Below are 26,503 nucleotides of genomic sequence, written 5' to 3'. Positions count from 1 at the left end.
AATGTTATTTCAAAAAGTCTTCTCTCATCTGTAAATCAGGAAAGATCTTCCCTCTCTGACCTCAAATAGCATTTTCTCTTATCTTTTTTTTTCTGTGTTAATTTTATGCATTTATCATTTTGGTAGCATCCCTCTGGTATGCTTTTTGAAAATAGAAGTTATATTTTGGTTATTTTTTTTATCAACTGGAATACTATGGTGCTGTGAGAAATGATGAGCAAGATGCTCTCAGAAAAACCTGGAAGACTTCAATGAACTGATACAAAGCAAAATATATTAAGTACAAAGTAACAGCATCTGTGAATGACATAATTCTTCTCAATAATGCAGTAATTCAGGACAACTCTGAAGGACTTATAATGAAGAATGCCATCTATGAAAAAGAACTGATTATGTCTGAATACAGATTGAAGCATACTTTTTTAAACTTTATTTTTCTTGAGTTTTTTTGGGGGTGTGGCCTATATTTTCTTTCACAACATGATTTTTATGGAAATGTTTTGACTTCACATGTACCTTCTCAATAAGAAGTTGTGGGGAGGGAAGAAGGGAAAGAATGTAGAACTCAAAATTGTTAAAACAAGTGTTAAAATTGTTTTACATATAACTAGGGAAAAATAAAATACTAAATAAGGAAAAAAAATTTTTTATCATTCTCATGACCTAGTATAGTGTTCTTCCTATAGTAGGTGCTTAATAAATGTATGCGTGTATTAGGTGCCAGAGTAAATTATAAGAGGACATGGGAGTAGAAAATGAAACCGTTATACATTCTGTGAAAGCTAGAAAAAGAAATAAAGAAATCCCAAATCTAGGGAGGCAATTTAATGTAGGGTTTCATATTTATTTTCACCTAAATAAGGGATTATTTTGCTTAGTATGTTTTTTTACCTGTATGCGTAGCCTGTCCTTCAAAGTCCTCTTCCAGGTTGAGACTTTGACTTTCTTCCATTTTTGCATCAGGGTTTGACATAATCTGCATGGCCAGCAAAGACAACAAATATATGAGTGCTAGCTGGGTCTGGAATATATAGCTGAATCATATAATTCTCTACTATTCCTAGATTTGTTGATAGACTAATGTGTGTCATATGTGATAGGATATCAAGCATTTATACACATGATTAAATGACAAGCGTTTTAATCAACATCCATTTCAAAGTAGTTTTCCTCTTTTGGGCCATGTACTTTGTGAACATTGTTTATTACTTTGTAATGTTATTGTATAAAACTGTTAACTTATTGCTGTTTTGATTGTAGAGAATTAAAACACTGACATACATGGGGAGGTTTTTGCCTGGATTATGGCCTAGAGCCAGCTTTTCTTTTTCTTTTTCTTTTTTTTAATAACTTTTTATTGACAGAACCCATGCCAGGGAAATTTTTTTACAACATTATCCCTTGCACTCACTTCTGTTCCGATTTTTCCCTTCCCTCCCTGTACCCCCTCCCCCAGATGACAAGCAGTTGGTTACAGTATATCCTAGATACAATATATATGTGCAGAACCGAACAGTTTTCTTGTTGCACAGGGAGAATTGAATTCAGAAGGTATAAATAACCCGGGAAGAAAACAAAAATTCAAGCAGTTTATATTCATTTCCCAATGTTCTTTCTTTGGGTGTAGCTGCTTCTGTCCATCTTTGATCAATTGAAACTGAATTAGATCTCTTTTTCGAAGAGATCCACTTCCATCAGAATACATCCTCAAACAGTATCGTTGTTGAGGTATATAATGATCTCCTGGTTCTGTGGATCCAGCTTTCTATCAAAACTAGAAAAAAATATTCTATCAGCGAACACTCCCTAGAAAACACAGATAGGCTAATACTTTCCCTATCAATACTTCAGTTTTCTTGCAAAGTTGCTTGTCTAGAACACAGCTGAGAATCAGGTAGGGGAGAGAGACAGAGAGACAGAGAGACAGAGACAGAGAGACAGAGACACACAGAGAGACAGAGACGAAAAACAGAGACAGAGAGATAGAGACACACAGAGAGAGACAGAGACAGAGAGAAGAGAGGTGAGACAGAGACAGCGAGACTTTGACTTTGAGAAGTGAAAATAAAGATTCCAGAACTAAAGAGAACATTTATGTTTTACTCTTTGTATAGGGACTATAAATTTTTACTTTGCATGTATTTTAATGGGGTTGGTTATTTCATTCCTCAACCCCAAACAAACTGGAAACTAGAAATTATATTGAAAGAAAATACTGGTATAGGCAAGCCTATTTTCCATAATACTCTCTATAACATGTAAAATATCAACCGAGCCTGATAGCAGAGAAGATAGAAAAGTTATTTTTTTAAAAAAGTAAACAAGCTTAATATTGTAACTAAAATATTGTAGTGTTTAACATAGACATGGAAGAGACATCTGCACTCCAATAAATTTAGAGGTGCAATACAGAACTTTTTTTTTTTTTTGGTATAGTTCTTCTGTATATTCTTTTTTTTTTTTTTAAGTAAAGCTTTTTCATTTTCAAAACATATGCATGGATAATTTGACAACATTAACCCTTGCACAGCCTTATGTTTCAGATTTTTTCCTCCTTCGCCTCACCTAGATGGCAGGCAATCCAGTATAAGTTAAGCATGTTAAAATATATGCTAAATCCAATATGTATAAACATATTTATACAATTCTCTTGCTGCCAAGAAAAATCAGATTTAAAAAAAGAAAGTGAAGAACAACAGAAAGAGTGAGAATGTTATGTTGTGATCCACATTCAGTTTCCATAGTCCTCTCTCTGGGTGTAAATGTCTTTCTTCATCACAAGATTATTGGAACTGGCAGCAATATAGAATTTTCATAATGATCCTGACATTAAGAAACATTTAAATTTTGTTTGGAATATTTTAAGAAAGGCAAATTGCCAAATTTGGTATTGTATATCTGTATGCTGTAGAGGGCCACAAATAGTGAGGGAACTCTGGGTGAGATATAAGACCCTTCAGCCCAGAGGGAACCTGCTGACAATGTCTGGCTTGGCTCCCCATCTCCACTAAGGATTCTCTGCCTTCCTGAGAAGTCAGGGGAACAACCTGTGTTGTGATTGAAGCAGAGTGATACCAGGTGGAAGAGTGATACCAGGTGGCAAACTACATACAATAACAAGTTGTTTATTTGGTCCCATGTGCTCAGTATATTCTGGATGCATGAGCAGTGTGCTATAGTTATGTAAGGATATTAGGGTTTATAAGGCTGATATTGGAATAAAGGGACTCCACGTTTGATCATTCGCGTGAGTCCTGCCTTTTCACTCTTCCTCTAAGACCAAGGACTCGGGCTGGTGGCCAGGTCCTCTAGAGAGCTAGTCTGGACACAACAGTATGCTCTGCTACTAGTGGATGCTGAAGCTGAAAGACATTGGAGTTTTAGAGTTCTGAGCTCTAGGAGGGCCAAAGTTAATAAAGTGTGTCCACACTAAATCTAGCACCAACATAGCCGCCACTGTGAGCAGGGTCCAATACGCTGCATAAGGAAGAGGTGAAGTAGCTCAGGTTGGAAACTGAGCAAATTCAAAGCTTCTGCGCCAATCAGCAATGGGGTCATGTTCATGACTGGCCATCATAATACTTCCAGTATAGGTGAGATAGGTGATGAGAAAATAAAATGATGAAATATAAATAAAACATTTTGCAAACTTTAAAGCATTATATAAATTTTGGCTATTATTTTATGAAAAAGAAAAGACAAAAAGATAGTGTTCATGAATTTTACTGCTGGAAATATGAGAAAGGAAGTGAGCTATAAATTAATTCAGAAATAATTAAAGGTAGAGAACAAAAATGGCAATAACTCAACTTTATAGAATACAAACAACTCTTTAATAGCACTGTAATTATCAACTATCTTAGAAAGTAAATGGGGGAAACTTATCATCAAAAGTAATTGTTAGGTAACTTAATACATTAAAATAAAAGTTATTTAAAAATTTAAAATAGCAGATTATCTGGTAACTTTTGTAGAATTATTTAGTGCCTAGAATGTTTTTGCTTTATATTAGAGATTTTTCTTCCTCTTTAATTTTGAAAGAGCAAGATGCTCTTATATGCAAGAAACATAATGTTTAAGCAACTCTGAAAACTATTTGTCACCAAAAACCAAGAAAGAGAAATAATGTTTGGTGTCTTTGCTTTGGCCAAGATGAAAACCCACAGTGAAAGAAAGGAATGCTGATTACCGCTTAAAAAAAATGCAACCAAAAAACAAAACAAAACAAAACAAAAAATCCCCAACTGAGACATCACCTTGCTGAGAATATAATACAATCCTCAAGATAAGATTTAGGTCATATAGACAAAGCTAGTCATTGTAGAATGATTCCAGTTGCAACAGGGATAATGTTGACTTCTGTTCATAGGTTGAAGTTTGGAATGGGGAGAGAACACGGATATAACAAGGAAGGGACAGAAAAATAAATAAAAAAAATTATGTTGTTTTGCTTTTCTCAACTCCAGGAAAGGAGAGATGGACTTGTCTTTGTCCTCATCTATATTCCTGTTAATTTTGCTAAATCATCTAAATTATTACATACATACGTGTGTGTGTATATATATGCATATATATATATGTAATCTAAAGTATCAAACCATTTGTCCTGATTTTAGTTTTATTTTTTTCATTCAGTGATTCATCAATTATTCTACATTCTTTCATTGGGTAACCTTTGTATTTGTGAAGATGTCTCTACACTCAAGACATTTTAGCCTGGAATTTACAGACAATAGATTTCTGAGGATCCATGAATTTGAATGGGGGAAAATACATTTTTATTTTATCTAATATCTAATTGAAATTTAGCATTTCTTTTGATTATGAATATTAGCAAAAATCATTATTTTGAGAAGGGGTCCAAAGGCGTCACTATGCTATTAAAAGGGTCCATGAGTATAGACTATGATCAAATGAAACAACATATCCAAAAGCACTTTGGACACATATTGTACAAGATGTTACAAAAGTCTAGTGAATTATGCTAAGATTTTGGGATCACCCTATATATCTGTTAGTTCTATAGCTTGCTCTGGACAAGATTTTTTTTTTAAATTTAGAATATTTGTCCCATAATGTCATTAGTAGTGGTTAATATCCATGTCCATTTAGTTCTAGGCAATTCACTTAACTCCTTAGGGTCTCAAGCAACACTCTAAGACTAATAAATTCCCCCTAGAATTTGTATTATATTGCTTCCTAGCAGTGTCTTCAGTCCTGGGCATAGAGCCTGGCGCCACTTAATAAATTAAATTATTGTGTAATTCACAAAATCATCAAAATGTTAGCATAAAAGTATGCTCATCATTTTGTTCAATTTTATGACTGTTCTGTATTTTATATTTGTCAGCTTTCCCTTTTATTCTAATCCTAGATAAAGTCTTTTTCCATAGTAAATATAACTTTGGCAAAAAGAGAACATTCTGTTTCTACTACCTTTTGGTTGGCGATAGAGGGAGGAGTTTTGTCAACAATTTCTATGGTAGGAGAGGGCTCCAATTTGAAGCCCTATTTGTGATCACTAATAAAAGCTGTAAGGCTAATAATATGCACATGACCTGTGATTTCTATCAGTCACCTATCCATGATTTAAATGACTAGACCTAAGAAGTTGCCCAGGCACATACAGATTAGAATAACTGGCTCTATCTACTACTACCCTAGGCTATCAAAAGAATATTATGAAAAATAATTATGAATGAACAAGCACTTATTAAGTGATTACTATGAACCAAGCACTGTTGTACTGCTTGAGAGAAGAGCCTTTTTTGTTGTTTTTAATTTTTGTCTTTCTTTGGATCCTTAGAGCTTAGCACAGTGCCTGGCACACAATAGATGCTTAACAAATACATGGTGCCTTAATAAATGCTTGTTGAAGTGTCCAAAGCTTGGGTAATACAAAGAAATTGAAAACTAGTCTTTGTCTTCAAGGAGCAATATTCTAACAGTTATAGTTGACAAATGTAAGTCTCATGAAGGAGTTTATGAGCATTATTTCATTCTATCTTCACAATATCCCTATGAAATAAGTACTATTATACTTTTCAAATGAGGAAACTGAAAATTAGAGAAGTTATTTAAATACTTTACCCCAGGTCACAGAACTATTAAAGCAAGACTGAGCCTAGATTTCACAACACTAATAACAACCCTCATTCCTCTCTCCCTTAGCAAGAACTGTTTCCCATTGGAAAAAACAGAATCTCTCAGAAGAGGCATACTGAAAAAGCCATTCACCTGTTTGGTGTTAACTTGGTTTTACTTCTTTATTTTCTGGGGGAAAGGGAATAAACTTCCGGAAATTGAAGGGATAGATCAATGGAAAAACATTTGTTAAACACTTGCTATGTTCCAAGCACCATGCTAAGGTCTGGGAATAAAAATAGAAAAATCTAAACAATACCTGTTCTCAAGGCATTTGCATTTTACTTAGTGGAGATAACACACAAAAGAAAATTCAGTTGTGGAGCTAATGAAAAGGTTTGGAGGGCCTAAGTTGGCAGACACTCCAGTATCTTTGCCAGGAAACCTCCAATGAAGTCACAAAACTGATCAACTACAAAAGAGGGGACAATCAGAGTCTTTGATTTACACGGTATGTCAGATAACAATGCGGGGGGGTCTTGAGGGTAGAGTGGTAAGAGCAGATGGTAAAATCTGGTGGTGTTCCCTCTAACCAAAAGAATTAGAAATTGATTGAGAAGTCAAGAAGTTCAAATGGATTGTGGCCAGGCAGGGGCCTAGAGAGAAGATGAGGGAAGGACATACTAGTGACCATAAGATTTCCTTCCTCATAGCCTTTCTGGAGGAAATGAAAAAGTGGCAGATTTCCTTTGGAAATTTAAGTGATTGTACTTGCAGTTTTAAAATTAGCTTCATGTGTCAGAAATACTTTGTTGATATTACATTACAGTCGATGTGAACTCAATTTCACTCTATATTTAATGGTCTTTATATAGTTTTTAGATAAAAAACTGAATCATATAATAAAGATTAAATCTAAATACAATAAATTCTCATAAATACCATCCAATAGAAATTTCTGAATGGAATGGGTAAAAAGATTGCTTATACCCAGCCTACCAACCACTTTTTCCTAGTCTATATGGTATTCTATTACGACAAAGCAATATGGATTGTTCTTTGCAATGTATCATGTAGATTCTAACACATTAAATTGGTCCTTTCCTGGATTGTAGCTTACTCTTAAGTACACTCTTTTGTGACCACATGTTTTTAAAAAAGGATATTATAAATAAAAGCTGATTCTGCAGATTAAAACAATATCTTGCAAAACAATGGAAGAACCCTACTTTAGGCACTTTCTCAATCCAAACTGAAAATTTTAGTGCTAGTTATCCATGTCTAATAAAATGAAGTAATGGTCATTTCTGAGAGATACAGAGGAAGAAGGTGGAAAAAGAAATCTGTTAGATCTCTTATCTAATTCAAGGCATGTTAAGAGAAGCTTAGAAGTTTTTCCTTTCAGATTACAATAGAAATTAATAAGATCATAGATTTAGAGTTGAAAGGAATCTCAGAGGTCATCCATTCCAACCTATTCATTTTACAGATGACAAAAGTGAGGCAGAGGGGATTAAATGATTTGTCCAGATCCCAGATAGAGCTTTGAATTGATATCAGGGCCAAATGTCCTTTCCACTGTATCATGCTGCTTTGCATTTTGGTTTTGAATAATCTGACAAATGGTTTAATTTTTTCACATTTTCTAGCAGTTGATCTTTTTCCCTGTCATGATAAGGTATATGGTAAACAAAATGGCATCAAAATCAAATAGAAATGGATCCCTCTTGGCTGCATATTGACATAGAAAACCAAAAAATTAATATTATCTGTGTCATTTTTTCAGGTTCTTTTGTTATTTATTTAGTTTTGTTTATTTATTTTGTTAAACATTTCCCAATTATATTTTGATCTGCTAATCTTGTTCCACTATTGTTGTAAAGCACGGAAGAAAGCTTCCTTTTCTTCCTTTTTTTCCCTCTTCTTTCTTTTTCTTTTTTTCACTTCCCCTCAGACCTAGATGAAGATAGCTAGTCTAGGATTCTGAATCAAGAGCCTTTGAAATAGGAATCCTTCTATCCAGTAGCTGAAGACAATATGCCAGGAAGCAATCTCTATAACTGTCATTTTTGCAGGTATCACATCCCCAGCTATTGAAAATCTAGAAAGGATAGTTCTTGTCATCAAACTCTTTGACAGTGTCAAATAGTTCAACATCAGAAATTGATGTGATTTTATTAGTGGAAATGTCATTAGAGAAGAGACAATCCTATCTGCTTTGACATTACATTGAAACTCTTCTATATGCATTGTTTTCCCTATTGACTGTGAGTTCCTTGAAAGAAAGGACTGTCTTACTGTACTATTTGTATCCCCAGAACTTAGCGCATAATAAACACTTAATTTCTTTTAAATTTTTCCTTTCTCCCTCCCTTCCCCCTTTCTCCCTTTCCTTTCCCCTTTCCTCTCCTCTCCTCTCTTCTCCTCTCCTTTCCTTTTCTTTTTCCTTTTCTTTTCATCTCCTTTACTTTTTCCTTTCCTCCTTTCCTTCCTTTTTTCCTCCTCTTTCCTCCCCTTTCTTCCCCTCCCCTTTCCTCTACTTTCTTTCTTTCTTTCTTTTTCTTTGCTTTTTTTTTTTCCTATTGAATTGCGTTTGAGGTATGAATAGAAATAAAACAAAATCTTAGCAAGGATTTGCCTTTGATGCCTAGAAGTTAATCTCAAATCATGACTTGCTGAGTAGGCAATTTCCCCTTCCTTAAATTCTTCCTCTCTTTGCCTCCACTGACCGAAAAGACTGATGAATTTAGAACTCAAAAATCCCAAATTTTATTCAAAATTTAATCAAAAACTTCAACTACTGCCTTACTAAAGGTCTTTGAAGGGTTGCTCTAATTCTAGAGGAGACTGATTAACACAAGTTCATTTTAAGTAGCCAAGACAAACATTAGGCATTTGCTTTTCAGTACAGTGTATGGAGTATAAGACTGGGAGTGAGTAAGGAGGTTCAACTATCGTTTCATTCAATTTACTAATTATGCCATATATGAAGTTATTTAATACCTTACTGTCCCAGGTAATTCTTTAAGAGTACAAGAATAGCTTTGTAGTATAATAGGGCTATTTTTATTTTTATTTTTTTTTTGCAGTAAAACTTATAGGACAACAAATCACTCAGTCTATAATTTGTTTCATTTAACTGCTTGACTTTGTCACAAGAACCCTCTCATGAAGAAGTGTAATCTATAAATGTGTGTAATATAAAAATCACAAAACACATTAACGTCACCCCCTCACAAAAAAAAAAAAAAAAACCCAAAACCAATCCCAACTTACCTATTGGCCTGCCGCTCAGTTGTCTGTCTCAAGTTGCAAATAGATCAACTGGTTCCTTGGATGCTGTTCAGCTGAAGGGAATTTCTTTTTGACAGAATTCCTATGGTACATGGATAGATCTAAGCCAGATTGAGGTCCCTGGATGATGACCTTGCAGAAATAGCTCTGAAGAGCTAATAGGATTGACATAAGAGAATTAGCAAACCGTATTTATTAGCAATGGGTCAGTGAAATAAAGAGCTTACAGCCTTCTTGTAAACAATTTTTTTTCTATCTTCTGTTAGGAATCAATTACAAGGAGCTATCACCTCTTGGCAACACTCTCAAGAAATTCAACAACTGTGACTAGGGGAAAAAAATGATTTTCATCCCATTCTTGTGTTCTTTTAAAAATACATAGGAACTTGAAATCCTATAAAAATGATATAGCTCATAAAACTGAAAATCATCTCCTCTGTTTTCTAATTGGTTTGATAATATATACACTGAGTATAAGAAACTTAGCAAATAGCAACTAGATATGATAATAATGTTTTGAATTTAGCTAGCACTTAAAATTATCTAATCTTGATATCTTTTAAACTTGTTTTATATTTATTTCTAAATATGTGTTGTTTGAATTTCAAAATAGTCCCTTCCTCTTTTCTGTGCAACAAGTCATTTATTGAATAAATATATATTTTTTTAAATGGAGATGGCAGGATAATAAAACTAACCAATGCACTATTTGACAATATAAACAACATTCCACATGTATGATACCCTACCCTTTCAGTGAAGGGAGGGGGACCATTTCATTCATTGGAGATTACATACACAAACATGATCTTATTTTACTTTTCATATCTCCTATTTTAATTACTACCATATATAATTATAGTTGAAACTTGAAAAAAAAAACTAGAAAGACAACCAATTGGAAGCATGCACAACTTTGTGAGTCTGTAGTCCTTTAGTCAGAAACCAATGCCAAACCAATATACTTAGAATCAGAAGTTGTAACAAATTTACATTTGTTCTATCAGAGGATTGAGGCTACAGTCTATGGGTAGAAGTGAGGAGAAGTGAGGAGGGTACAAAAGAATGAGTTTCTAATCCCCCAAAATATTCAGGCATAATGTCAATGGTATTGATAGATGTTCCTTAGTCAGAGATTTGACTAGATGACCCCAAATATTTCTTTAAACATAAATTCTGTGATCACAGAATGGTATTCAGGGGTATTCTGTTAAATATTTAACAATCAGATTTCAAAAAAAAATGTAGGCAAGATACTTCTGTTTAATCTGCATTATTAACATTTTCTTATTAATTTCTTCAGACTAGACAAATAGCAAACCAACAAATCAAGCCCTAATTTGTAACATTGGTTAATTTTCAGTTTAAATTATCATACTGAATATTTACAATGGATTCATGCTGGATAGAGCTAATTGTAGCACATCCCTGGCTACTATTTCCTTTAAACCAGTGATAGTTTATGGCTATCCCAAGCATCCTTGAAGACAAATGCTGATCTGCTAAAAATGAAGAGGATGTTTACCCTGGGATTTTCATGTAGAAGAGGAATTAAACTTTTTCTGTTTGGTCCTAGAAGGTAGAATTTTGCATAATGTCTAGAAGACATATGGAGTTTAGTTAGACTGGAAGGAGGAAGAAGAAATGAGAGTTATTTTTAGCCCAAAATCTTCACATGTAGGAGACTTGTGCCCCTGGTCTCCAGACAACACTAGGAACAGGGAGCAGAAGTTGTAGGGAAGCAGATTTCAGCTTGATTAAAGCAATCTTAAAGAAGAAGTTGTTACTTTGGGAGCTAATTATAATCATCATCATTATCATCATCAAACTATATTCATATTATACCAGGCTAAGTGATTGGCATTATTTTATTCCACTTGAGCCTTACAACAATCCTGGGAAGTGAGTCTATAATTATCCTTATTTTACAGTTAAAGAAATTGAGGGGATTGTATCTTTCCTAGCATCACACAGCTAGTAGGTATTGGAAGATGGATTTGATCTTTGGTCCTCCTGACTCCTGACATAATTGGTCCTTCTTTTGGTCCTAGTTTGTAAGTTTATACAGCATCCCACATACCTGGGTTCCTTTTCATTGATGTTCTTTGAGCATAGGATGGACTACCACTTGTCAGGGATATTTTGGAGAAGATATAATTGGATATTGGTTTAATTAGATTACCTCTGAGGTACCTTCCAACATTTATTTTCAAAAAAAGAAGTAAAAGGGGGAGAAGTGATAGAGAATTACAAATGGAATGAAAGGATCAAGGGAAAATTTTTTAATAAGGTTGGGAAACCTGTATATATTTATTAGACAGATGGCAAAAAAAGTCAATAGTCAGGGAAGGAGTGAAGGTGAATCAGAAAAGGAGGATGATTGTTAGTAAGGTCTTGGGGGAAAGAAAGCATTAATTGACTGTACAAGCCAGTCAAGCCTTGGGTTTAAATCAGACGTGCAAGAAATGATTACATGAGGGACTTACAGTTATGAAAATAAATTGAGGTTTAATGGAAGGTCAGTGGTTTGGCAGGAATAATGGCACATGTCTGTAATCCTTGCTACTAGGGAGGGTGAACTTGGGATCTTTGTAAATACACTGGATTTGGGTTGTTTAGTATTTGAACTCAATTAGATATCAAGCCCCCTGGAAGTAAGGATCCATCAAGTTGACTAAGGAGGGGTGAACTAACCTAGGTTAGAAACAGAAAAGATCAAATATTTCGTGCTTATTAATAGTGGTATTGGGCCATTAATAGCCACTGCATTTTAAACAAAGAAAAAAAGAAAGGAAAGAAAAGAAAAAAAAAGGGAAGATAAATGGACTCATGTGTTATTCACTTCTTCACTTTTCTTTTTTACTTAATCAGTAGACACAACAGATTTGTATCAGGAGAGAATGCTGGACTTGGAATCAGGAAAATCTGAATTTGAATCCTGTCCTAGCCTTATGAGCTATGTGATTTTAGGTAAGTCACTTAGGCTCCCTCATCCTCAATTTCCTTATATGTAAAATAGGATGATAATTCATCCTATGCCATATGGTTTTATGGAGATCATATGAGATAATAAATCTGAAACACTCTGAAGACCTTAAATTGATATATAAATGCTAGCTATTGTTATGAACCATTAGCCTAGTCAATCTTGCATAATCTCAGGCCCCAGATTCTCAGTTATTATGATGGCAAGTCCAACCAATTAAAAGAAAAAAATAGGAAATATATGATAGTAGTCCAAATCAGTTCTCTGTGTGAAAGGTGAATTGGTGCCCCTTGGGACAGAGAAAATTTTGAAAGGCTGGGTAGGAAAAAAAATGTTAACAGCATCTTCATGACAACCCCTGGAACTATCTATTCCAAGGTCTTTTAGGGAAACACAAGAGAGCAGGAGGCTTGTGAAATGATATCTTTAGAACAGGGCTATAAAAGCTAAGTAAAGTTAATTACTCATAAACAGCAACATAAGTAGAAAAACAGAAACTCAGCATGGATAACTATCTTATAGGTAGTTAATGAAGCTAACCAATTATTCTTGTACCCAGTGAGTAGCTGGAATATCTCTTCAGTGACCTTGAAGAGGGAGAGAGAATAATAATATTAAGAAGGTTTGAGGAACAGAGGTAACCTGAATGAGATCATCTGTGGTAGCCTTGATCTCAATGAAATAGAATACTACATAATCTCCTTTTAGATTGTATGTGTATGTGAGTGTGGAGTGAAGGGAGTGGGCCATGAGGTTAGTACAATGGAGAATGAGATAAGAACTCTAGGGAATGGTTATCCAGCTAGAGTTATTTATCATGAATTTATAATGGGTGAAGACAACTAGAGCTTGTGATCTGTAGCAGTGGAGACAGCCATATTGATAACACCATTAAATCATCCAATCACTGGAAGATAAATCCAGAGCATTTTTTCAAACATTAAAAACTTTTAAATTATTTCTAGGTCTGCAGATAAAATCAGAAATAGAAAAATAAATGCTTTCTCAAAAGAATTTCAATAATCAAATACAAAGAAATTGTACGACAAAGAAAACATTTAAGTAGTCTTCCTTTCAACAAAAAGAAGCTTCATTTATACCTGTTTCAATACAAATCTCTAGCAGTTCTTTTCCTTTTCTTATCAGCAAAAAAGCAATTACTGTTATAATTAAGGACATCCCAGAGACTCTAGCTATTACTTCACTTTCACTAATAGCTTGGGTTTGTATTTGATTTATATTTTAAGCTTACTCAGAGGAAGAAATTTTTTTTTGTAAATTGATAACAACAATCTCTTGGCAGTAAAACTATTCATATTAGGGTTTTTCTCCCCTCATTTCATGACAATTCAAGATGATTTTTCATATTTTTCCTCTTTCTATCTTGTAGTTGTTTTTTGAGAGCTACTTGAACAATAGTCGCAGGATAAAGTCCTAGTATCTGGTCTGGAATGGGGGAAGAATTTCTGCAATAAACATTGACTTCTACCTTTCCTGTTACATCTTAGAAATTCAATTGTTTCATCTGTAAAATTAAGGGGTGAGTTGGTGGTCTTTGAGATCTCTTCTAGGTAATAATCCTATGATCTTTATATGTTGGAAGACTCAGAGATAATGGACATATAGTACTTTTTCAAACTTTTAATGTTTTTGTTATCATCATCATCATCATCATCATCATCATCATCCTTTGGTCACCAGCCTTTCAGTCTACAGATGACTTTGTTTTCTGAGCCTTGGACTGAGACTCCATATGTTACTTAATGTGGAGATCATGAAAAATTTGGCAACAGTAAAAGGTATCAAATATTCCACCAAGACTTGATTCTTTAATGTAAAAATAAATAAGCACATTCTTCTCATTAGGATGTGAATTTGCTTTCATCTTTAATAAATGGTAACACATGTATACCTATTTTATATACCTGTATACCAGGAGTTGTGTAAAAATTTCTTGGATGAAAAGGTGTCATGAGTGGAAAAAGTTTTAAGAAGCTCATGGTCACCATGCTACATTGAAAGGATATCACAATAACATGGTTGGTATAACCAAAATAAGGATTTATAGAGACAAGAATATTATCTCTTGTTATATTTGTAGAGAATATGGAGAATGTAAGATTATATGATCATAAAATTAGGTTAATATAGAGTTAGTTGGATGATGGATCCAGAAGAGTAGCTCTTAATAGTTCCATGTCGATTTTAAAAGAGGTCTCCAGTGGAGTGTCCCAGGATCTGTGTTTGCCCTAAACTGTTGCATGTTTTTGTCAGTGATATAAATAAAAATTTAGATGATCAAATTTGCAATTTATGAAAACTTGAAAGGTATAATTTACATCCAGGGATGGGAAATGGGTTCAAAAAGATTGTGATAAGAGTGAACACTGAACTATATAAAAGAATAAGAAATGTAATAAACTTGAATGGAAAATATCTAGTATCAAATTAAGGGGGAAAAGAAACTTTTAACAATTAGAATTATGCCTCAAAAGGCTATCTCTGGAAATAGTGGCTCTCCTCCTCATTGGAAATCTTCAGCTAAGAAGATTTATGAAATATAATTGAAAGGGGCTTTCTGTAGAGAGGTTAGTTGAATTAATTAGCCTCTCAAATCCTTTTCAACTTTTAGAATTTGTGATTAATTTATATTTATCTTACACTTAATATTTATAAAGTGCCTTCATAAACTAATTTCATTTGAATACTAATTATTATAAAAGAATATTTGTATATTTATACTTTTCTAATATCAAACAAAATGAAGAAAATAGTATACATTTCATAAATATTTTATATATAAATTCAATTTTCATATTTTTATTGTTTTTCCTTTACCTCTTGTATGCTTCTCTTCAATAGTGCATTTTGTTCTTCTGATCAGTTATTCTGATGCTTGTAGAATTATGGTTTTCAGCAATTCTTCTGTCACAGAGTTTTTATTCTGAGTTGGTGGATTTCTTCCTTTTAATAAGATACAATTTTTTTCTAACTCTAGCTTGTCTACTTCCTCCATTCCCCTCCCCCAGAAACTTGACTGATTCCAAAAGTGTTTTGCTCTCTTACAATCAGGAACCCAGGGTAGCTATATCTTTATCTTCCCACATCCTTCCTTTGGTCAGTCATTGTCTGTCCTGTCCAGGAACTAACCACTGGTTAGTTATGTAAGATCTTCCACATGATATGTCTGCTTTGTCCTAGTTCTCCAATTCCCACTAGTTTTTTAGATAACTTAAAAAAATTATGACAGTAAAAATCTATAGACAGGAACATACACAGAAAACAAAACAGGAGATTGTCTATTAAATGATGAATTTTTATTATTTTATTTTTCCCTCCATCATGTGCAGTTTTTATGTGCTATTCAAATTTAATTGGTAGTTTCAACACTGTCCTACATTTGTTATCTCCTGAATTTTTTTCTGTACTTTTCTGTCCTACTTTTAATGGTTCATATACACATTTTTATTTCATTTTTTCCCCTTTCTTCTCCACTTTCCCCCCTCCTTCTTCTCTACTACTAAACAGAAAAAAGGCAAAAGCTATTATTTGCAATCAATAAAGATGGTAACAGAAAATAAATATACCCATTGGCTGTATCTCATTTTGAATTTTTAATTCAGCATTACTCTGCTGAAAGGTAGGAAGAATGATTTGTTATTGCATTGATCATAATTCATAAGTGCCTTAGAGTTGTTTTTCTTTAAACGTTGTAATCATTGTATAAACTTCTCATTTGGTTCCATCTACTCTACATCAGCTCTCAGAAGTCTTCGTAAGTATCATTGAATCTCTGTCATCTTTTCTCATGACATAGTAACATTCCATTTTATTCATTTATTCAATAAAATATTCATTTTATTATTTGTTACTACAAAAAGTGGTGCTTAATTATTTTTTGTACATATGAACCTTTTCCCTTTATCTTAGATCTCTGATATATCAGTCTGGGGTCTCTGAGTCAAAGAGTTTACACAGTTAATGACTTTTGGAGTTCTGACATCTGACAAGGGTGTGTGACCCAATAATAGCAAATTGTATTCAGAATGTCTATTCTTCTCAATTTCCTCCAACAATTGCTATTTTTCTTATTTGTCTACTTTGCCAGTTGCCTCTCCCTAAAAACAAAGGAGAAAGTAGAAGAGACTAAGGTGTTATTCTCTTGGTCCTTGCTAAAAATAACCACTCAAAATTACCAATTCTTATTTATCTGTCATCTATTATTAACCTTATGGCTAAAAATCTTCTACTAACTTTTTTATCTTCCCAAAACAAAATTACTGAATCATGGACCAAGTAAAGAACAAAACATCCTCAACCCCTAACTCCTGTTTAATTATCCGTAATTCTATTCAACTCATTTCCTTCTACAACCCTATCTATACCTTTTATTGGGCCCTCTCACATGCCCTCACTGAGACCTAGTTGTCTCAAGATGAGCTTGCCTTTTTTTCTCAATTTGACTGTACCTTTATTCACATTTCCTATTTTTCCTTCTTTTCCCCTACTTCCATCCCTCTTCCCCCTATGAATCCGTTGATTCTTACTACTTTTCTAGTCTTCTTAGTTCCTTCCATATATTCTACTATCCAGCAACATTGACCTTGAATACAACACTCCATCTTCTTTCTCCACATCTTTGTAATGACCGTTACTCATGTTCAGAATGCAACTCTACCTTTTAGTTTCCCTAGTTTCCTTCAAGATTCAGCTCATGTCTCATCTTCTTAATAATTGTTTGTTGACTGATTCATATGCCTTCCTCCCATATGTCCCAAGAGTCCTGGAAGGACATTCAGAATATTCCTTATTCCCTAGAGCCCCTTCCATACTTGTCCTTTGTCACCCTTATTAAGGAAGTTTTCCTTTTTTCAAATTAATTTTATTAAATTTTCGACTCAAATCATAGTGGCTGTTGTATACTAGCCTCCAGATCATTGTCCTTCTCTTCCCAAGGAGTTCAGAAACTGTTACACCATCTTTTGTCTTCTCCCCAGCTTCTGTCAATACACTAGGAGAATTCAATATCCATTCTGATGCTTCCCCAAACTCTCAAACCTCTCAGTTAATTTCTCCAGCTGATCATAACTGTCATTACATTTCTCCCTTTGTCTCACCCTTCCAAAATCTATAATTTGTCCTATTTAGACTACATCTTTGTCCTGTAGGGAGTTCTTAGGCCATTAATCCTGCTCTGAATTAATATTATTGAGAGTCTTTAGACTTAAATTATCCAATTCATTCCATATTGTTTGCCTATACCTTTCCCCACCCTCTCCCTTTTGTCAGGGTACTTGATCTATTCTTTTCCATTTGTCTATCTGGGACTGAATCCTATTATCCCTATATTTCTTGGGTATCAGGCATTTGTCAGAAAATTTTTCAGCATTTTCTCCCCAGTTAACTGTTTCTCTTCTTATTTCAAATGCATTCATTTTGTTTATGTAGAAACTTTTAAATTTAATATATTTTAAAGTGTTCATTTTATCTCCTATCATCCTCTCTCCCTCATTTTGTCAGGAACTCTTCCATTATCCATAGTTGTGAAAGATAAAGTCTTGATTTGATGTGTTAATGATATATTTTTTTTATTATATGGGTTTTGTATTATCCCCCCACATTGATGCTCAACTTTTATTTTCCCACAGTCTTGCAAAATAAATTCTCATATTGGATATATTGAACAATGTATCTCATTCTGCTTGTTTAGTCCATCGTATTTCTGTACTCTTCAAAATCAATCCCTTATATGGTTATTCATTACATTGATCAGATTTCTTTTAAAGCGTTTGAAGTCTTTCAAAATATTTTTATAATGTTGTTATTACAGAAAAATTCTCTACTTTTGATCATTCATTCTACATCAGTTTATACAAATTTCCCTTGTTTTCTTTGAAACCATCTCTTTCATAATTTCTTGTAATACAATAGGATTCCATTGCATTCACATACTACAATTAGTTCAGCTGTTCTCTAATTGATGAGCATCTCCTAAGTTTTTGGTTATTTGCTATTACAAAAAGACCTGTGATAAATATTTTTTGTACATATGACTTTTTCCTCTTTTGTTAAAAAATTCATTTTGGATTATAGGTCTAGTCCAGATATTACTTTGCATCATTTTGGAGCTGATTGTGGCATATTGTAAGATAATGATTTAAACAATTTCTGACAAACTGCTTTCCAATTTTCCCAGCAGTTATTTCCAAATATGTGCCCTCACCCCAGTAGTTGAGAATCCTTTGTTTCCCCCACCCCCAATACTTTGCTATTACATTCATTTGCTCTGGGAGTTCCAAGATAACATGCTCCATTGATCAATTTTTGTATTTTTTAAATAAGTACATGACAGTTTTGATGATTATTATAGTATATTTTGAAATTTGGTCCTGCTAGTTTCTTTTCTTTCAGTTTTTCATTATTTCCTTTAAAATTGTTTATCTTTTATATACTCCAATGAATGTTACTTTTTTCTGGTTATAGAAACTGATTCTTTGGTTGTTCTATTGATATATTCTCAATAAGTATTGATTTAGATTATTTTGCCAATTTTTATCTTATTAGTCCCAAATATGAGCAATTAATATTAACATTTTAATCATATAGGTCTGCTCTTATTTTGTTACATTTTCTCTTGGTTCCAGTATTTGCTTTCTCAGATTTCTATTCATTTGTGTTTTTGTTTTTCCACCGAGTGTTTAAAAGTCCTTTATTTTATTAAATTTCTTTTTCTATTTCTTTTTGCTAAGTTTTGTTGGTAATATAAAGAGAAACTGATCACTTATGCAAGTTTATTTTGTGTCCTGTTACTTTACTGATACTATTTCAGTTAATTTTAATTGAACCTCTAAGTCTCTAAGTAAACCTTCACATTATCTTGCAAAAGGTTGTAATTTTGTTTCCTCTTTACCCAATGTTTATTTGCTCAATTTCCTCTAGTCTTATTGTTATGGCCAACTTTTCCAGGATTATATCAAATAATAGTGCACATAGTGGACATCTTTACTTTACTTTTACAAGATCAGGATCTTGTTAGCAAAGTATCTAGCATTTATTAATTATGGATAATATTAGCTCTTGATTTCAAATACATATTATTTATCACATTAAAGAATATTTTACTTTTCTCCTAATATTTTTAATTATTTTAACATAAAGGGTATTGCATTTTATCAAAAGATCTGGATCTATTGATGTAATTGTATGATTTCAACTGTTTTATTATTGTGGCCTATTCTTTTTGTTGTTTTCTTAATAGTGAATCAAACTTGCATTTCTAGTAAAATTTTAATATAAACATAATGAATAAACTTTTCAATAGATTATAATCTCTTCACTACTATTTTGTTCAAATTTTCCATTGATTTAATTAGGCATATTACTGTATAATTTTCTTTCTCTCATCTCTCCTAAAGGAATTGGCACTTTATTTGCTTCATAGAAGGGATTTAGCAGGATCTCTTCTTTCTCTATCTTTGCAAATAATTTATATATTATTGAAACTAATTATTTGGATATTTGTTGAAGTTCACTTTTAAATCTGTCTGAACTTGTTTGTTCCCCCTATTCCTTTGATACTTTCTTTGTGACAAGTTAAATTTCTTTATTTTTAAAATTGAGTTTTTAAATTCTTGATTTTTTACCTCTTAATACAAGTATTTCATAAGTTTGTAAATACTCACTGAGTTCATTTAGGTCATCAGTTTTGTTAGCATATGATAAAGCAAAACAGCTTCTGATATTTTTGTGTATTTTCTCTTTATTTGTTATGAAGTCTTTTCATTTTTGATATTAACAATTTGATTTCCTTTTCAGTTTTGTATTTTCTTTATTTTTTGTTTTCAATGTCTGATTTTCTTAATTTTGTTTCTGTTTGCTTAAAGGATTTTGATTTGTTGCTTTTTTGTATTTTTTTTCATTATGTTCCTAATTCATTGACTTATTCTTTCTTTCTTTTGTTGATAGTGTTAGAAATAAAATTTCCTACCTAAAGACTTCTTGACTTTATCCCCAAAATTTTGGTATATTGTCTTGTAGTTTGGGTTAATAAAATTATCTAGTATTTCTATGAGTTTTGACCTATAAGTTCTTTAGTATTAAATTATTTCATCTCCATTTAAGCTTGAATCATTTCAAGCCCCTTTATTGATTCTAATTTTTGTTCTACTGCAGTGTTTGAAGGATATATTATTTCTGTTTTCTGTATCTCTTCATGATGTTTTTATGCACTAACAAATGTTCAGTTTTGGTAGAGGTGCCATGCAGAGAAACAACATATGTATATCTAGAGATACACATATATTTATTATTATTATATATTAACTATAAAATTTATTATAGATTAGTATTCTATTAGTATTATAGAGGTAGGCATATGCCTATATCTATATCAGTCTATGTAAATTTTTCTATCTATATCTCTGTCCATCTATCTATTCTTCTTCTAATTACTATTTAGTACTTACCAGAAATCTACTTGGTACATATATAAATATTGATATTATTGCATTGCATATGACACTTTAAAATTTTGTTGCCTTGTTTGAAATCATGAATGTTACCTGTGCTTTTTAAAATTCACCCAAAATATAATAAATTTTTCTTTATTTCCTCACTTAACAGTGTGAATTTTTGATTCAAATGTGTTTCCTAAAAATAATATATAGTTGCTTTCAGCTTTATGATCAATTTTGTTATCTTGTTCAGTTTTATAGGCAAATCCTTCCTATTCACATTCTTTAAGATTTTTAATTATGTATTCTCTTCTGTCTTAATCTCTTAAACTTTTCCTTCTTTTTCTACTATTTCTGACTTTACAGAGAAGAAAAGAGTAGAAAAAGAGAAGAACTCTAATAATTAAACACCATTAGTATATAAAGTGATCTGTTCTTGCTCCTCTGTGTGTTTTCTCTTTGTTAAATTCAGAATCCAATATTTGATCCTTATTTTTTCTTTCATTTTCTTTATTCACACTCTATAAGCAACCTTCAGAAGTTGAAGATTGCTCTCCTTGTGACTATTTACTCTTTCAATCTATTTTTCCTTATAAAATCCTCTTCCCTTTTCCTAATCCCTATTGTTATCTCTTTCAAACATAATACATTTCTGCATCAAATGTGTGAGCTTAATTCTCTTTTATCAGGTTCAAATAAAAATGAATTTATGATGCTATATTTCTTCCCCTCCTTCTTCTTTCATGTTTATATACTTTTGGTCTCATATACTTAATTTTCATGGTATAGTATTTTGTCCCCTTTTTTTCTACATTTTTTTCCCCAGAGAATTCCTTCCATCTCTTTTTTTTCAAACCAACAAAATAAACACACTCAAGCATATTCTATACTTATTTTATTTAACTCCCTTTAAAGATATTAGAAGTCTGAAGGGACACTTGTCCCTTCTTCATCAATTAGAATCTAAGCACTTCATTATTGCTTTGTCCCTTCTAGCTCTAAAATTTAATGTCTATTCCATTTCCATTTTTAGTGAGAATATCCCAGTTTAGTATGATCTCATGTTTTTCATTAGTCTACATATCATAAATATCCTTTTTAGATCTCTCCTCTGGCAAGTTCTGTAATTTTTTTTCACCTCCCTTTTAGAGCCTACTAATACACCTTTTGTTAGCCATTGAAGTCAGATTGCTGCCAAACTTACAATTAGTGTTTAGTGATGTTAGAGCCTCTGGTTTCCATTTTCCTTCTTTTTTTCTTTTTTAAAAAATTACTATATTCCTTATTTCATTGTGATGATAACTTCAAATTTGAAAACAGAAGGCAAATGCTTGTCTGGCCTACTGAGAGAAATTATCAGACCCAGGAACACTTATTATCTTTAATAAGTTGATCCTATTCAGAAAGTCTACTGTTCAGTGATTTATTTCTTAATCCTCTACTTGGAATCTTACTACCGGTCCACATTGTTTGCCTCTTTTCTGTATCTTCTCTTGTCCTTGAAATGATTCCAGCAATAACTATTCCAACAACTGAAGTTTTTCTTCTGGCACTGTCTTAATCTGTCTATTTTTAAGCTCTTAAATCTGATCTGCCTAAGGTTTTGTGTTTAGGTACCAGTCTCTTCTGGAAGTATTTTCAAAGACAAACTTAAGTAGCAGAAAGACCACAGTGTTGATACTAAGGAGATCTAGAGGTTGGTACGTGTTCTTCCAGGATTAAATTGTATGGTCTGGAGTAAGTCACTTACAGTCTCTGTGCCTCTTTCGTCATCTGCAATATTAAAAGGTGGCCCTAAATGACTCCTAAAGCCCATTTCAGCTTTAAAAATGCACAATTCATCCACTTTTTTTCTCTATTAAAATTTCCACAGGTGAAACCTTTGTTCTTTTTGTGTAATAGTAGATACAGTAGATCCAGATACTTTTAGTTGTATAACCTGGATGAATCACTTAATCTTAATAAGGAATATATATATATATATGTATGTACATATATATGAATAATAAAGATTATAATAAGGATAAGGAATAATCTAAATAATAATAATAATATCTACTTCCTAGGGTGGTTGTGATATTTGTTTAAAAATGCTTAGCACAATGTCTGGCATTTAGTAAGCCCTATATAAATAATTTTCTCCCATTTTTTAAATCAATTTTTTTTCCATTAATAAGAAATTATTTTATCTTTCTTCTACCTCCTTCTCTCTGTTGGGGGAAAAAAGAGGAAAGACAAACTCCATATTCACAAATATGCTGAGACAAGCAATATAAATTCATACATTGGTTGTAATGAGATGCAGAAGTACTGAACTCCCCCCAAATATATTGGGGTTTCAGGCTGGTATCTTGAGGTATCTCAAAAGAATTTGGTGGCTTAGAACATCTCCAAATAAAGAGGCAAAAATTGTATTATTATACCATTGACTGGCAGGCTAAATTCCAACAGGAAGTTATTAACAAAGAGAAAATTCTCTGCTGAAACTTGCCATTAACAAGGTGGAAGACACCATAAGGTAGGTTGAATTCCTTGTCACGTATAGGGCTGTTATTCAGTTGTTTAGTTCTGTCCAAATCTTTGTGATCTTGTATTGGGTTTTCTTGGTGGTTTGCCATTTCTTTCTACAGTGGATTAGACAAACAGAGGTTAAATAACTTGCCTAGGGTCACCCAAGTAGTGAGTATGAGGCTGTATTTGAACTCAAGTCTTCCTGACTCCAGACCTAGAACTCTATCTACTGAGTCAGCTACCAAAGAGCCATCCATTAGCTTCTGGTGTGTTAGCTCTTCTCTAACTTTCTTGTGTTATTATTTGGTTTTTGTAGGAGTTTACAGATGTGGTGTTTATGTCAGTCCCAAATGCCTTGCTGCCATATAAATTCTCCCCAAACTAGAAAAACAGGTCATAAAAGTAGCTGTGGTCACAACTAGTCTATCATTTTCTGTCACAATTATTCTAATGATTCCTATTGTGAGAATTGGATAAGAGTTTAGTTTTCACAGAGTTACAAAAATTAAATTAGGTGGTACAGAGAAATAAAATCTAAATTAGAAAAAATAAAATTGAAACCTAAGAAATGGAGGTGGAACAAAGAAACAAAACTAATAAAAAAGGAAAATGTAATCAGTGTGGGGATTTAGAATAAGAAATACCTTGAAGAAGATTTGTAGTGGAACACCCCAGGAAGCTGCCTTTAATCATTAGCTAGTCAAAATTTTATCAATGACTTGAATAGAAGTATAGTTGGTATGCCTACCTTATATGTATATGAAACAAAAGCAAGAGGTGTGATTGATTGTGGCTGAGAAATGAAGATACAGAAAAAACTTTATGGGTCAGAATGATATACCAAATATCTTATAATACACTATTTAATATGGATAAATTAAGATCCTACTTGAACCTATTTTGGTTCACAATGTCATGTTCATGAAGAGAAAAGGTATGAGAAGTTTTAGTGGACTGAAAAATTCAATATTAGCAAACATTTGTCACATAGTAGAAAAAAAAGACTCACCTACTCTTAGGCTGCCAGTAATTCTTCCTCTAAATCTTAATCATTTTCCCCTTTTTTGCTTATACTGCTCGGTTTTATTTCACTACCTCATCACCTTGCGTAATTGCAATTACTGCAATTGTCTCCTTATTGTTCTTCTTGAATCAATTTCTTTCCTCTAAAATCTATCCTTACATAGTTGGCAAATTTACATTCTTAAAACATAGATCTGGCAACATTATTCCTCTACTCAAAAATCTTAATCTTCATTATCTATAAGAAAAAAAATACAAACTCTTCATGCTTATTAAAGACTTCTGCAAGTGGTTCCTATCTTTCCAGTCCTTTTTCATGTTATTCTTATGCCCCTATTCTTCTTGAATTTCCCATTATTTCCCTTGATTTCTTGATCTTTTATCCATCTTGATGAAGTTTGTGTTTCATAAATACACATACGTATATGTGCATATATGGATATGTATATCCATATATGTAAAATTTCTTTTACTATCAATATCTATTTTTATATGGTTGTATATTCACTCAAATGATCAGTTATTTTATAATTAGGCAAAATAGTAGTAATGTTTTATTTTCTTTTCATTTGCTGTGTTCTTTTAAATTTGTCATACTAACAATTTGGTTTTTTCCTCTTTTTTTATTGGGTCATTAAGTTTTAACATTTTTTTCATTATTTTGAAAAGTCAAGCCTAGTTCTATTAATTAGCTTATTTTTTCAATTTTATTGATCTTTTTGATTTTCAGAATGTCTATTTTTGCATTTAACTAGTTTTAAATATTTGTTTCTTTTCTCTTTTTAGTTGTGTGCTTTATTCATTGATTGATTCTTTATCTTTTTATTAATAAAAGTATTTAAATTCATAAATTCTTCCCTAAATTCTGCTTTGCAACCCAGAAGTTTTGATATATTTTTTAGTTGTCTTTTTTGTGAGACAGATGATACTGCATTTGAGTTCAAATCCTGCCCCATATACTTCCTAGATGTATGACCCCAGGCAAGTCACTTAACTCCTGTTTTTCTGTTTTTTTACTAATAACATGGGGTTAATAATAATACCTGCCCTTCAAGCTTATTGCAAAGATCAAATGAGCTAAATGTAAAGTTCTTAGCATAGTGTCTGGTACAAAGTAGGTGCTATTTAACTATTAGCTATTGTTGTTATAATCATTATCATTATATGTTATTACCTATTGTTTCTATAATTTGTTCTCTGACTTAACCAGTTCTTTATGATTAAATCATTTAGTCTCTCTATGTTGATTTCTTTCTTCAGATAATCTTAGTTGCATTTTGGCAAATAAATGATATGGTTAATATTTATTTCTTATGAGGTTTTTGTACCTAAGCATATGAACAGTTCTTGCAAAGTACTATGTACAACTAAGAAATAGGCATATCCCTTTCTATTATCATTATGGGATCATCAGAGATCTATCATATCTAATATTTAAAATCATATATAGATGTTTACCTTCTTTCTTTTTATCTTTTTTGTTAGATTTGTCTTGTTCTAAGGAAGCATGTTGAAGTTCCCCACTATTATGGCTTTGTTGCGAACATTCCTCTGTTATTTGTTTAACTTATGTTAAATGTTATGTTATGTTATGTTAGTTGTGACATTTGATGCATGAGATACTAACAATTTTATTACCTAGGGTGCCTAGAATAATGGAATTACTCTGCTTATCCTTTTTAATTTTATAGTGGTTTTATCTGGGATTATAATTATTATCCTCCTGTTTTGAATTCACCCTAAACAAAATAAATTCTGCTCCAGGTCTTCATTTTAATTCTGTATGAATCCCAATACTTCAAATTTGTTTCCTATAAGCAACATATTGTAAGATTTTGATTTCTGTTCATTTGACTAACTTCCCTGTTTTATCATGCATCTCACCCACATGAAGATGACTGTTAATTATGTTTTTTTTCCCATAATATCCTCCTTACTCCCTTTTTGGTTCCCTTTTTTATGATATAACCCCTGAAGTTTGTTTTGCCTGTGACTCTTTCCTGAATCTTCTTTCTCTCTTCAATATTTCTCGTTCCATTCTCTGTCCATTACTTATTTGTTGATTTTAATGTCTTTTCATGCCTAATTGCATGCTCGTGTATGTGAACGATCATCTTTTGTAAAAGTTAGATGTAAATTCAAATGCATATCA

At 32.4% G+C, this 26,503-nt stretch overlaps 2 protein-coding genes across 5 annotated transcripts in view; one reads left to right on the top strand and one right to left on the bottom strand.

Moving 5' to 3' along the window:
* Positions 1 to 26,503, top strand: part of ODR4 (odr-4 GPCR localization factor homolog) — a 103,498-nt gene that overhangs the window by 60,530 nt on the left and 16,465 nt on the right. The gene's annotated exons all lie outside the window — the stretch shown is intronic.
* The window catches only part of PDC (phosducin), a 38,396-nt gene that overhangs the window by 3,674 nt on the left and 8,219 nt on the right, over positions 1 to 26,503 (bottom strand). Inside the window, exons 1-3 of one of the 4 annotated variants that reach the window (XM_051998773.1) lie at positions 15,203 to 18,216; positions 9,361 to 9,533; positions 892 to 976 (exon numbers count right to left, since the gene is read on the bottom strand). In XM_051998773.1, coding sequence (XP_051854733.1) covers positions 892 to 973 — 82 coding nt within the window. In that variant the 5' untranslated portion in view covers positions 974 to 976; positions 9,361 to 9,533; positions 15,203 to 18,216. Of the gene's footprint in view, positions 1 to 891; positions 4,496 to 9,360; positions 9,853 to 15,202; positions 18,217 to 26,503 lie in introns of those variants that run through there. The other 3 variants (XM_051998774.1, XM_051998775.1, XM_051998772.1) reach the window with 3 other exon arrangements.

This window comes from Antechinus flavipes, chromosome 4, assembly GCF_016432865.1.
Source record: "Antechinus flavipes isolate AdamAnt ecotype Samford, QLD, Australia chromosome 4, AdamAnt_v2, whole genome shotgun sequence".
Taxonomy (NCBI): Eukaryota; Metazoa; Chordata; class Mammalia; order Dasyuromorphia; family Dasyuridae; genus Antechinus; species Antechinus flavipes.
The sequence above is the reverse complement of the archived record's forward strand: the minus strand, read 5'-3'. Positions and strand labels throughout refer to the sequence as shown.